The following is a 15,334-nucleotide window of genomic DNA, read 5'->3' as shown; positions in this document are numbered from 1 at the left end:
AGATAGTTATAGACTATTAGCTTTAGGGTGTTAGTCTAGATAGTTCTAGGATACCATAGAATTTTTTTTTACTTACTTCTTGATACATTACTCCCTAGATTTTTCTAGATTACATTATTTAACAGTTAGATCGGGGAGGGAAGTCAGCAATGACTAGGGGTAAAGACATGTGTTAGAGTCTGGTGGTTGGAGTTGCAAGGGAGGGGAGAGGTGGGGTTGGCTTGAGTTGCAAGGAAAGGGGCGGAAAGGTTGGGAGGAACAAAAATTTAAACTTATTTTTATTATTTTTTTTATAATAATCTTCTAAATTTAAAAAAAAAAATTGCTAAATAAAAACTAAGTTGAAAGTTTGTTTTAATAAACACAATACTTATAGTTAGGTTTAATTAAAGTTTTGTTGTTCAAAGTTCAACATATTATACGTAATTTTTCCTTTGTTTTTATAACAAAGTCTTTATAGAATAATTTTTGTGATATGAAAAGAGAATATCATAAATAAATTTATTTCATTTGGTAGAAATTGTATATTGCATAGGACACTACTCAACTCATATCCTCCACAATAGATTTCAAAAAAAGTTTGTTGATACTTCAATATAATGAGTTGTCCATTAGAAAGTGATTGACAAATTCATTAATTGATTGGTAATAATTACACCCAATTCACCATGATATCATTTCGTATTGAAAAGTGATTGACAAATGGAATTAATTCATGAACCAAAATGAGATGAAATGCATCATCACCCCCAACTCCATAAATTCCCAAATCAATTCACATCACTCTTTTTAAATGAAAGGAAATGTCTTATTTTAAAATTTATATGTAACCATTAATCGTATCATGATTATCATCTAAAATGAACTAATTAAATTAATAATAATTCTATCATTAGTTTTACATTAATAATCAATATACTTAACGTTATAGATTAGCTTAGTTATTATATAAAAAAAGTAATATGAATAGCATCTTTTTTTTTTTTTGTGTGTATAGAAAAACTATTTAAGTTATTAATAAGACTAGGGTTTTATGAGAGCTACTTTTCTAGTAGTACATAATAGTAATACATATATTATTGTACTTCTATTTTCTACTTGATTTGCTATACCTTTTTAATAAACATTTCACTTTTTTAAAAAAAAATTAAATTTGACAATGAGATTACTTTTTGTATTCTAATTTCTTTTACACTTTTTTTTATAGTCCTCTTTTTACTCTGTAAGAATTGATATAAGACAAGAAATATAACAATTTTATAAATATGGGCAAATCGAGGATATTAATAGGGATGGTCGATAACACTCACCTCATTATGTGCTAAACTAACTTGGCAACTACATATTTATTAGTATATTTTGGTGTTAATCAATTTAATACTCAGAGAAAATCTAAATTAATAAAATAACCGAACTAAGGCCTAAATAGGCTTCGGACTAAATTCCTCTATAGATAAAAACATATTTAAAATTATTTAAAATTTAAATTCTAAGAAAATCTTGTATAAACTTGATCTACACTATTTGGCGTGCACTTACTTTAAAAGGTACAAAAATAATATGTTTTTCCACTTGATAAATACAATTAAATACAATTATTAAAAAATATTTATTATTTTAATAAATTCGTACAAAACTTGTATTTAAAATCATTAGAATATCAAGGAGATGTAGAATGCACAGCAAGGCTGAAAGCTGGTTCCAGGTAAGAGGAGCATTGGAGAGAAGATGCCCACAATAACAGCATGCTTATTTGGTGTACCCCATCACCATCATCACCATCCACATCCCCCCATCCCCATCCCATAGTGATGGAATGGCCCATTTTGCCACTTAAAAGGCTTTATGCCTTTATTTTCTCCGTTCTTAAAAATTGCTATAGTTGTATATTATATAAATATTTCAAAATTATAAAATTATATAAATTATATAGATAATATTAAAAATTAATTAAAATTAAATATTAAAATAATTTAATTTTATAATTAAAAATTATGACATAGTAAAAAAAAATTTTAAAAAAATATAGCGAGTTTTTTTAAAGACAGACTACTTCATTTAGTGGTTGGCAATTGGAGCTTGCCACCGCATACACTCATAATCCACTTTGTCATATTATGAAGTAGTATATAAAATAAAATAATAAAACTTTAATCTTTACGTGTCAAGGACTCATAAGGCGAGAACAAACGGTATTTGCTTCTTTAAGAAACTTGAGTTTGAATTAGAAATAAATGAATTAGTACATAGCAGTGAAGCTATGAAAACTAGAATTCTTAACTTTTTTGGCTTATAAAAATTTAGTGTCAAGTGGGCTATGATCCAAACGGCCCATTTAGTAGGTGATCATAAAAAAAATTTTGGCTGTCATGCTTGTCCAATCTTAATCATCTCATTTTCTTTATAAAATTCATTTTAATACATTACTATTGAAAGAGATGGTAATAGAAATTAATAAACAATTTTTTTTTTAATCAAAGTTTCAACACCATGGTAATGAGATGGAACTTTTGATGAAATTTTACATTATAAATTATTCTCATTACCACCATTTAATACCACTAATCAAATGAGTAGAAAGTGATTTAAAGTTACTCTTTAAGCAACTAACCCATACTGGGCCAGTCCACTTTAAATTCAAAATATACAATTGTGAATTCACAAATTCAGCTCGTCTTATAAGAGTCTGTTTCTTTCACGTGAGACGGCTTCAAAATATGAAGCTCATGAGTTAAAAGTTTTTATTATTGAGCTATTTAACCCAAGTATGAGGCATGTCTCACGGTGAAACCGTCTCATATAAGAATTTGTGATTCAGTTTTAAAATTAAACCATCTTTGTGAGAGACCGTTTCTCAGTGAAACTCATAATGGGCCAATCCGCTTTACAATTAAAATATACATTTGTGAATTCACAAATTCAGTTTTAAAATCAAACCATTGTTGTGAGAGACCGTCTCTCAGAGAAACGACCTTAACACAAAAAGTTTATATGCCAAAAAATTATATTATTGGACTATTTAACTTAAATATAAAGCACATCTCACGGTGAAACTGTCTCATATAAGAATTTGTGTTCAATATCACGCCATTCTTGTAAGAGTCCATCTCTGAGTAAAACATCCTTAAAACAACAATTGAATATCCTTTTCTTTTTTAATTTGTATTAGTTAAATTATTTTATACATATATATATATATATATATATATATATATATATATATATATATATATATATATATATATATATATATATATATAAAGCGTCACAATAAAATCGTTTTATATAATAATTTGTGTTCAGATCCAACATCTTTTTACCTTTGTAAAGGGTGCAAGCCTATGGGCCATTCTATTTGTTGGACCTGACAAATTAACAAAATTTGTATAACCTATTATGTGATAAAAATTGAATCTGACCCATAACAGAAAACCAAAAAAATGCAGATTAAATCCATGCATATAAATTTTCTGGCTTTAGGACTAACTTCATTCACATAATTTGTATGAGATGGTTTCTCTGAGAGATGCACTTTATATATGAGTTAAAAAGTCCATTTGATATATATTATTCTATGAGAATATATGCTCCTTATTTGAGGTCATCTCACCGAGAGATAATCTCTCACAAGAATAACTTAATGCAAATTTTGATACTTAACCAAATTTTACATTGTAATTGCAATTTTATAGAATTGATCCAATTTCCCATTTTCAAATTTAAGTTTTGCCAAACATAATATTTAGCCCAATTCAACATTTGGAAATGAATTCCAAGTTGCCAAACATAACATAATATTTTTGCTTCTATTTAGAATATTCATTTGTAATTGTGTAATTTTATTTTTCAATACCACATTTTAATTGTTAAAATTGACACTTTAACTATTAAAACACACATTCCTTTATAAATTTTGACTCTTTGTATGGACATGTTTGACGATAAAATGATTTTACACAAGAATTGCTCCTTCAGTTAAAAATAGCCTTGCAATCGCAAATGAAGTTATGATATGTTTGGCAACTTGAAATTCATTTTCAAATGTTAAATTGGGTCAAATACTATGTTTGGCAAATCTTAAATTTGGAAATGGGGGATTGGGTCAATTCCATAGAATTGCAATTACAATGTAAATTTTGATCAAGTATCAAAATTTGCAAATTCCAAGTTTATATGTGTCATTTACAATTCTTAAATTTGAATATTAAAATTAAATTCCATATATTCAAATAAATTCTATGTTGCCAAACACTATCTTAATTAATTTAATTGAACTATTTAACTTAATCCAAAATTCAAATTTGTAGAGAAAAAAAATACTCCTATCAAATTGGAGGGAGCGGGTTCTTGTTATGAAAATGTTAGAATTGTTGTATTAATGCATCTTGACACGTGTTTTTTCAGTTCTTATCCATCCATTTAACTTATTTTTTTATTAAATTTACACATTTATCTCACATTTTCATAATATATACTCTCTTGATCCCACGCATTTCACCCCATTTTCCCCTTTAGTCCGTCTTATCAAATTTATTTCATTTCTATTTTTAGCCATAAACCAACATCTTTATTTAACTCTCATCTACACATTTAACATATAAGACTAAAATGTGCTTAGTCCACAGTATTTATATTGTTCACCCTTCCATAATATTTTATTCAGTATAGTGTGCACGCACTAAGTCCATAAAAGACCAACTCGCATTTAACTTTTAAGTGTTTATTTGAGTCTTTATGTTGATTCGAGTCCATTCAAAATTGAGGTTTGTGTCTATATAGGTTTTTACATAGTTTTAGATTCGTTTTAAAGTCGAGTCAAGCTCATGTTTGCTTATAACTTATAAAGTCGGATAAATATCAAATCTTCGTGATTATTTTGAACATAGCTTTTCTTAACTTTGTATTTCATACTACTATTCATCACTTTTCTTGATTTTTCACCCAATTATATTTCACACGACTTTATTAGGACAAAAGAATTACTTAAAATTTTCAAAATAATATAAAAACTTAATTACACATATAGATAGAATATTATGAGAGGTGTAAAAAAAGTTCTCTATCTTATAATACTCATTGGTATAATATTCCATATCACATCCTTAATACTTTGACTTTTTACCACTAATCCAACTTATGAAGTAATTTCTTCTTTTAACTCAAATACAATTACATTAAATTAAAAAGAAAGAATCAACAATAAACAAGTAAAAAATGAGCATCTTATAAAGTCAAATTGAACTTGTAAACAACTTTAACGTTTATCAATTTATAGTATCAAAAATCAATGCTTATATTATACAAAATTAATATACATACCCATAAATATGTATCATGCCTACACATATACCGTATTTATGTATCTCACTTTTAATATCCTTTCTCACATCTCATAATCTAGCACTTGTAAAATTAATCTAGCACTACATATTATAGCTTGTATTTGTTATAATCACAAACAAACTCTTTATTATCAGTAATAAGGTAGTAGATTCGATTTTCTTAAACCTCTCACCAGATAGGAGTCAATTAATGTATGTAAATATATTTGGCAGATCTTAATACAAACTTAAAAATTAAATAATTTTAATTGTGAATTTTTAAGGTTCTAAAAAGTTAATGTTTATAAAACATATATTGGGAAGAATCTATCAAGATTTCACATGAATATGTTTTTTCATATAGATCGATAAGAAATTATAGTCAAAATTTAACACTAAAATTCGTAAATTCTATTGAAGAAGAACATATAAAAAATGAAGAGTATTAATTATCAATTACAATAATAAGTAAAATATATATAATATGAATTAAATTTGATAAAGTTGATTTGTACTTTTTCAATGGAAGGAATGGTGATAAAAGTACATTTAATTTATTGTGGTGTGCAATTAGGATAATGATCCCTTGGTGATGATATTGAGATGGACCCCTTTATATGTAGTCAGCAATGGAGTAAGCCATTAGTGAATTGTGAGATCAAATAGCTTTCTTGGTTGTCAATTGTATCACTTCTTGGTTATGGAATATACTTAACCTAAAGTCTTTTCAATGTACCCTTAATTAAAAGAAATAGACATGCACTCACTAAAATATCTTTTGTAATTTTCAGATTTTTTTTACTTATACTTGTTGGAAAAACAATGGCCTATCACATTAATTTGAGACTTCCTCTATCTCTCTGTAATAGCACCATTTTACTTAAATATGTGAGAATTTTTTCATATCAATTTAAGACTTTTTCTATCTCTCTGTAATAGCACCATTTAACTTAAATATGTGAGAATTTTATAAGTAAAATAATGCTAATTTAAAGAAATTAGAAAACTTCGATGTGTAGAGCTACAAAGAATATAAAGGCTATATATATTAGAAACTTCCATTTAATTAGAATATATTCTAACACAAAAATAAAGGGAGGATAATCCAGCCCAAAAAAGTACTACAAGAGAAGCAAATGATATTTGAAAGGCTATGAGGCTACGAACTATTTGGTAAAATAGCTTATTAGAGAATTTTAGTTTATTCAGAATAAGAGGGTTGGATGGTTAAATCATTCAACTAAATTAGTTGGTTAAAACAATTTATTGATACGAATGATCTATTTTTAAACATGTTGCTCAATCTCATAGTAGTAAGTTTAAAATCAGCTGATCAAACCAAATAATAAAATCGATTAGTCTAATCAGTCACTCCAATCAACTACATGTTACCTGCTATCATTCATTTACAAAACACCCCTATTTAAAGATTATCTTAGGGGGAACACTGATAACCTATTTTTATATATGATACTATTAATTTTACTCTCTATAATCTCGCACTTATTTTTAAATATTCCAATACACTTTAATTTATTATTTCTAATTCTTTAGTTATGGTGTCAAAATGAAATAGCCGGTGAGGCCGGATGAGTATATAGGCAATTGAACACAATATTGGACAGGGGACAGCCCCTCCCCAATTGACTTTGTGTATTCATAATACTTGAGATAATAAAAGTAGGTGCACTAAACATTCATTGTGAGTAGCTAAGGAAACATATTACTACATCAATATTCTTTCTTTTGTTTGGAGATTAAGCTAAATTTAACTTTCATAAGACAATGATTTTATCTTGAAATATTGTCGGATTAAAATTTATTTCTGCTTGGAGGATAATCTTCATTTAATTTGTAATAAACACTTTATCATTTTCAGTGTCTCAAAGAAATAGCCTCAAGTACAATTAGAGTGAAAATAAAAAAAAAAAAGTGAACAAAAGTGGTAAAGAGTTACAAGTCAGTATGCTCTTTCGTTGCAAATAGGAGCAAAATAATGAACCTTTGTTGAATTACGTTAAGTTAGTCCTTTATTTGCAGACAAAACCAAATATTGTCCTTTTAGAATCATTTGGATTGAGTATAAATATTTACGGAAGTAAAAAAGTCAAACTAGTGAAGTAAAGGTAAGTGGAGATGCAAATGAAGTAATTGAAATAATTGTGAAAGATGTAGAATGAGAGTAAACTTAAAAAGATGAATAAAAAAAGATAATAATTTCCTTCATTTGGAGGAAAGTATTTCTCCACCCTTTCCTAGGATAAATTTATACTCCAATATGAGGGAAATAACTATTGTTTTATCTATTTCCATTACCTTTAACTAATTCTTCCACCTCTCTTACAATAAAATTCTTTTAATTTTCTATCTAATTTAACTTTGTTTTCCTACTTTGACTTTTATTTACCCCTTAAATATTTACACTCAATCAAAGCGAGCCCTTTAAAATAATTTTTCCTAAAATAATTTATAATTAAACTTGTACACAACAATATAAACTAATAAAAAATAAAAGATAAAAAAATCGTACACTTTTCCTCATAGTTTATAGTTGATACGAATGAATATTTATATGCCTATTGTCGAAAAAAAGAATAAACCAAGGCCTTCCTCACATTAAAAAGTGAGAAACTATCTTTATTCTCCCTTTAATTTGATTTTTACATTCAGATGTCGAGTACTACGGCCAACAAAAGTGTTGTGTAAGCATGTTTTTAAATGCATAGTTATTTTTATGAAAGATTATATCAGTGAAATGACTTTAAAATAATAAAATAAATAGCTCGTATTATTGTAATTTATAGACATTATTTAAATTAATATATAGGGCTCGTCTTACAATAAAATCATGTTGTATATGGTATAATAATTAAGTGTTTTCAATTTTATAGGTGGGTTTAGCAAATTACATATGTTAAGTGAAGGTGGTTGGCTGGTGTGACTAATTAGAAATACTCACTGATAATCCGATTATTTAAGCAATTGTTATGAAATTGTTTAGTAAAAAGTACTTTTGTTAAGTTTTGGTTTTAAATTATAGGTAATTTTTCATCTGCCTTAATAGTTATTTATGTAACACTTTTTTTATTGTTTACATACTAGTACTAATATAATTTAGGGTAAATAAAGAATAATGCATATAATACAAAAATGGAAAAATATAAAACATGATAAAGTGTTCTAAAAATAACTGAAATATATATCGATTGATTCTCTAAATTCCCAGTTTTATAGCTGTTAAATTAGATTGGACTTATTGTGAATGTCAGCATATTAACGATAAAATACGAGGTGCACACACTTTATAAGTCAAGGACATATATACTATCCCAAAACCATATGGCAATGTGGCATAAGGACTCCAATAACTTATAAAGTGGACACACCATTTTTAATTTGTCGATGTGGGATAACTCATCCCAATAGTAGCAATGCTCACATTTCAAGTAAAATTTGCTGTGCATATGTCTTGATTATATAATATAAATTTAATTATCAGACTAATATAAATATGTTGGTTCAATTGTAAATGAAACTTTGATAAAAAAAATTTCAAATCCTTGAGCACCTTTTTGATAATATAATTGTGCTTTTATATTTTTTTCACTAATAATGTTTATTTTCTGACTTCACGAACAAAACAACCCATACACATCAAAAATAATGGAAATAAGCCCATATAAAACAAAAACACATCAAAAGATAATGATTATTTATAAACCAAATTGATACAAGAAAAAGAAAAAAAAAAAAAACTAATAGTATTATAACATAATAGTTCATAATGCATTGCCAAGAAATATCATTAATTCTATAAATATTACAAGCTTTGTGCCAAAATTAAGATCAATATTTTTATATTAACCAAAAGAAAAATAATTATCACAATCCACTTAATTTTTCATTTGTCTTTAATTTATTGTACATTAATCTATGTTCAAGAGAAAAATCAATCTCTAAACCCCCCAATCCCTTTTGCTATAAAGCGTATATACAAGTATTCAGCTTGCTATGAGAAATATAATTTATTTTTTCCTACTTTTGCTAAAAGAGGGGTATGGGGGTTGATACTACATTGTCAAACTAAATTTATTATGCAATTATTGCTAAACACTAATATTAATGCCCCATTAATTAAACATAATTAATCTATGTATACCTAGAAGCCTAATTAATCATACTACATACTCTTCCGTTTCTATAAAATTATTGTATATATTATTTACTTTAAAATATATTCTTTATACAAAAATAATATTTTATATAAAAATAGAAATGTAGCAACAATTAGACTGAAACAGAAGAATATATAAAATTTATCTTTACTAAGCTATATATCGTATTTACCATATATACCCATTTTGTTGTTGTCTTAATTTTAGAAAATGTTTATGGCTATGAATAAATTATGAATCATAAAATCAAATTGGAAACTCGAAAAAAATAATTAGGAGTACCAATTTAATTCAGGAAGAGGATGTGATGATGATAAACACCCTAATATTTCCGCTGTTTGCTGTATGGAAGGTGGTGCCACTTGAGGTGGAAGCTGATTTAGAATAAGACTAGACGTTGACAAATTAGTATTGTTGTCGTTGTTGTTGTTATTGCAATCGATGTTCATATTGAGCATCGATAGTTTGTTACCCGGACTATTAACATCACCACCACCATTATTAGTATCATTGCCCTCCCAGTATAGGGAGGGCAACGAACATTTAAGTGAAAAAGAGTTTGTTGCGAGAGGATTTGGTGGTGGTGGATCGGGATTCATCACATAATCACTACCCACAATACTATTATCGAACAATATTACTTGTTGATCATCAACATGTGAATTGTCGAGGCTAGAATTGTTGCTTAAATATTGTTGTGTTATGTCGTTCATTGAGCTTCGTATAGACATCGATGACATGGATCCCATCATGGTCATGCCATCCATGGAATCTTCTCGTTGATGATCACGTTCATGACCGTGATCATGATCCATCGGTCTACTTGTGTTCTTCTTGTATATTCGACACAATACCCAATCATCCAACTTTGTATATGCAAAATAATCAACAAATAAACACTAATTAGAATCAACTCATATTATATTTTCTCCATTTTAGTCACTTTGTTCTATTTGGTTTGGGTACATTTGCCTAAGTAATTATTGAAGTCTTAATATCTCTAATTGTGTTTTAACTTAATTATGTTTTAACTTATTGATTAAAAATAAAATACAAATTAAGAGAACTGTAAATAGTGACAAAAACCGAATGAGACAAAGTCTATGAAACAAAGAGTGTATAATATATGCATAATTATTCCTCCGTTCTAAAATACTCTCTCCATAACGTTTTTGACACTATTTATTCTTCAAGCTTATTTTATAAATTGCGGTTAATGTGTAAGGAAAAGTGAGATCTTGTTTGAATCGTCAAATCGTATATTTTCATAATACTAAATTTTTATAATTTTTAAATGTATATAATTTAATAACACATTAGATTGCATAAAATATTAAATGCATCTCGCAAAGTACGGTGAACGAAGAAAGTATAACATATGGTGAAATCATGATTGCATATTCCACCAAGGGATCCATGAACTCAAACTCAAGCTTTTAGGTGTAAAATATGTTATATACAGTATTAAAATAAATTAAAAATAGATAAAAGGAGTAAAAAAAAAGAGAATAATAAAAATAAAAATTACCCTTAAAGAAGCTTTATTATTGTTGGAAAGATGATAGGCAGGAGGTTTATTAGTGGGTTTAATATCAAGCAAGCGATATTCATGCATAATCCAATTAGTTTTGGTACCTCTTGGAGGTTTTCCAGCATAGAAAACAAGTGCCTTTTTAACACCCACTTTTTTATTTCCAAAACTTAAAACAGGCTTATCAGTTCCAGTAGCTTTCCAATAACCAGATATTGCTGCTCTGTTTGGGCGTGCTCCGTTTGGGTACTTTCTATCCCTTCGACTGAAAAAATACCACTCTTCTTCTCCAAACACCGCCTTAGCTGCTCTTCCATCAAATTTTGTTATAACAAATTTATTAAATTAGTTTTCAATCTTATCATAACATATAATTGTCAAAGAATCAACTTTAAGTTTGATACTTAAGCTGATAGTTAAGGTCCAAAATCATACAATCTATTAAAAAACCGTAAAAGTTTCACATCACATCTTATAGTGATAATTTGCCATATAAAATAATTCTTACCAAAATTAATACTTCTTATTCCTTAATATATGAGTAATATATTACAATAAGATATAATCTTTAAATTTTTTTTAGAATAAAGATTTTTGAATTTAAAAGCATACATAGGATTTTCAATTAAAGTTTCTTAAAATATATGTTTGCTTTTTAAGTTGTAAATTTTTTCACCAGGAAACAAAATTTTGATAATCAAAATTTATTTTGAGAATGACAAAGAAGCGAAACTACCCAGATTTGCCCCTGAGTATGAGAATTTTAATCTAATACTTATATTGACAATTGACATCCTAATTTTTTACATTAAATTGCACTATATATTTAAAAAATTATATCTATATTATAATAAATATTATAGTTTTATACTAAAAATATGTGCTTGCATCTTAATTAAAAACTTATATTTATAAATACAATTTTTACTAACAATCTTTGTGCACAAGTTTTATATACTAGTATATTATAAACTCTAACACATTCATTCATATAATAACCTTTTGGGTTAGAAATGTGTATCCAGTATATATCCTAATATTCCATATGAATTTGAGTAGTAGTTGAGATTCATACCGGTGATCTTTTTGTTATGTTGGCTCTATACCGTATTAACATTCTAAATCAACTAAAAGTTTAAGCTAATGGTTGAGACCCATTATATGTTATATGTTCTAATACCAGATCCTTTGAATTAAAAATATGAATACAACATAGACCCTTCTCATACCGGTGTGTAATATTTCACGTGAATTTGAGAGGTAGTTGAAATTCGAACCGTAATTTTATTAAAATTGCTCTGATATCATTTTAAGAATCAACTCAACAAAAAATTTTAAGATTATGGAAGAGGCTTCAAGATATATATTCTACTCTAATGATGAGAAGAAAAAAGAGGAAATTACCGGGGAGTTCCCAAGGGTCGAATTTGTAGAGGTCAACCTCAGCAATAATGGAGACAGGAAGAGGGGTAGATTGGACTTTTCGCCTCAAATAGTGAACCACTAGTTCTTCATCAGTAGGGTGAAAACGGAACCCTGGTGGTAGCTCTGGTTGTTGTTGGTTGTGGGACCCACCCGACGGCGGTGGGTGGGTGGTATCCATGGATATTATGCTATCCATATATTTTATTGTTTGGGTGGATCATCAGTGCTTGATTTTGTTTGTTTTGGTTTTTCTATAGAATGAGTAATATTGTAGAAATATATTTTCTGTTTCAGGGAGGTTGTACTTGGTAATACAGAGAAAGGTTTTGATGTTTGTTGAAGTTGGGTGGCCCCATTGTTTTATATGCATGACATGAGAAGGTGGGCCCCTTTCTAAATGATCTCAAAATTTTATTCCCTCCTATTCACCACACAAGTCTCGTTTATTTTATACATTCTATTTAGTGTCTTTATTCAATCCTTAATATCTCTAATTGTGCACAATTAAAAATTATAAAAAGTTATATAAATAATGCTTACATTGAAACGAATCAAACAAGATCAACTTAACTATATTTACTTATAGATTAATAATAAAATACAAATTAAGAATAAGAGATGAACAGTGCCCAAAAAGTAAATGGGACACTTATAGAGAATACGAGAGAGTAATTGCCAATTACAATTATAAAGTTAAATGTTATTTTGTTAAACTACATCTACTAACGTTTTAATGTCTACAGCGTTCGAGTCAATAACTAGACTTCAATTACTTTAATGGTCGGAAGTTTAGGTTAAATGGTCGAAATTTTGCAATTTTGTCTCAACACTATGACATTGATATTTTGGTGGCCATGGTGATTATAATTCGCAAAAACATAACATTGTGAGTGTAATTCAAAAAAGATCTTAACTTTAAAATTGTAAATTTTAAAATATTTCTTTTGAAATTTAAAATTGATGTAATAACTTAAATTTTATTGGAATATTATTTATATTTATAGAAAAATGATGAGTTTTGGTGCTTTTTTAAGTAATTTGAGATAAATTTATCAAAGTTGTAATTTTATAATTAAAGCCCTAAATACTAAGATGGTAAGATTATAACATGGCCTCCAAACAACCGTAGTCTTTTTTTTCGAGTTTTCTTATACAAAGGAGTTCGACATATGTCTTTTCCGTTTGAATTGAATTTGGATCCTCTACATCAACATAGAAAATGTTACATACATGACAAACTCTTTATCAAGATTGTCTCATCGTGAGAGGGTTTAATTTAATATGGGCTGACATAATTATAATTTATTTGAAATATTTTAAAAAACAATTTAGATTGAATTTTAAATTAATTTTTAAATATTAATAATTTAACTTGTTTATATTAATCTGTCTCACCGTGAGATGATTTCATATAAAACTTGTTGTACATGGTTGAATTGGAATAAAAGCTTATTGGACGTTGGATGCAAATTCAAGGAACGAAGTGAATAAATTGATTTATAAAGAAGTGATTTCGCAAATTTAAAAAAAATACTACCTTATTACTTGGAACAGATGTTGACATAATATGTGGAAAAATATCACTCTTAATATAAAATTCTTTCTCCGTTTCACTATGTTTGTTAAATTTAACTTTTCACATAATACAATACGTTATTATGATTATTTATATATTGACCTATACACATCTAAAAATTATAAAACTTAATATTATAAAAGTATACAATCAAACGATTCAAACAAGATCTCACTTGTCTATATTTTTTCTAACACATAAGCTGTAATATATAAAATAAACTTGAATAATAAATAATGCTAAATATCCTTTTATAGCGAGTAATTCAAAACGGAGGAACTTAAAATGAAGAAAGTATAATAAAACAGAAAATAAAATGGATCAATACAACAAAATAAAAATTATATAGCATATATATTAAATAATTGTAAATATAATGAGAAGTTGAGTATGGTTTCAAACTTATCTAAGTGTTTAAACTTTATAGTGCAGATTGATGAGATTCTAAGATTTATGTTGTGTTGTTTGTCGATCACTTATTGGTGCTTGATAATATACATGTACAACAAGATTCATAGGGCCTTTTCTTTTGATGTTTAGTTTTGTCATTATCAAATTCTTTTTATCAGTTGAATGTCAAATTTGTTTAGTATGGTGATATATAGTGTTAGGTAAAATGTCCTAAATCTATATTATTATATTAAAGTTTATTATTGAAAGTAATCGATATGTTGGGGGCAAAAATATTTTTTTTTTACTATTTTAACTAATAGCAAACTCAAGTGGTTGGGTACTCAATATAACATATTATGAAACCTAAATAATCAATTTAATTTTTTTGTTGAATTAATTTATTAACATGGTATGAAATCAAATTAATTTCAATAAAACTGAATTAAAAGAGAGAAAAAGTAAGTTTTTAAAATCTCACCTTTTGATTAATATCATTATTTCATTTAAAGTACTTTTTTGATGCTTTATATGTTAACATCGATTCTTGTGAGTTGTGACCTTTCGTTGATACAAATACGTTGTTCAATAACAAGGAGAAGTTCGAGTACAATTATACAAGTTTAAGAATATAACTAGGAGCGGCCGAAAAGCAACTTAGATGAATAAATGATATAATATGAAATTTTTATATATTAATCAAAATATGTGGTTTTTACTCTAAGAGAGTGTACATATTGATATAGTATCTTTAAATTTTAACTTTCCTTAATGATAAGCTAATGAAAATAGAGTCTTAATAGGAGCAATTATACTTAACGCAATCTAATACACTACATCAAAAAATTATAAAAAGCCAGTATAATTAAAATATTTATTCAAATTAATAAAATAAGATTGTACTAAATTATATTCT

General features: G+C 27.1%; 1 protein-coding gene across 1 annotated transcript; it reads right to left on the bottom strand.

Annotated features, from left to right (window-relative positions):
- Nucleotides 1–8,675: 8,675 nt before the first annotated feature.
- LOC130817994 (NAC transcription factor 25-like) lies at nt 8,676–12,776 on the bottom strand. The gene is made up of 3 exons (XM_057684009.1): nt 12,432–12,776; nt 11,025–11,332; nt 8,676–10,362 (listed from the first exon to the last, which is right to left on the bottom strand). Exons 1-3 carry the CDS (start codon nt 12,646–12,648, stop codon nt 9,769–9,771), a joined length of 1,119 nt encoding a protein of 372 aa, XP_057539992.1. The 5' UTR covers nt 12,649–12,776; the 3' UTR covers nt 8,676–9,768.
- Between the last annotated feature and the right edge of the window lie 2,558 nt (nt 12,777–15,334).

Source organism: Amaranthus tricolor, chromosome 7 (genome assembly GCF_026212465.1).
Source record: "Amaranthus tricolor cultivar Red isolate AtriRed21 chromosome 7, ASM2621246v1, whole genome shotgun sequence".
Lineage (NCBI taxonomy): Eukaryota > Viridiplantae > Streptophyta > Magnoliopsida > Caryophyllales > Amaranthaceae > Amaranthus > Amaranthus tricolor.
This window is presented reverse-complemented; position numbering and strand designations above follow the sequence as displayed.

Coding starts and splice junctions, on each gene's coding strand:
- LOC130817994 (XM_057684009.1), bottom strand. CDS start 12,648: ATGGATAGCATAATATCCATGGATACCACCCACCCACCGCCGTCGGGT. Junction 11,333..12,431: donor CGACCCTTGGGAACTCCCCG/GTAATTTCCTCT, acceptor ATGGAAGAGCAG/CTAAGGCGGTGTTTGGAGAA. Junction 10,363..11,024: donor ATAATAAAGCTTCTTTAAGG/GTAATTTTTATT, acceptor GCATATACAAAG/TTGGATGATTGGGTATTGTG.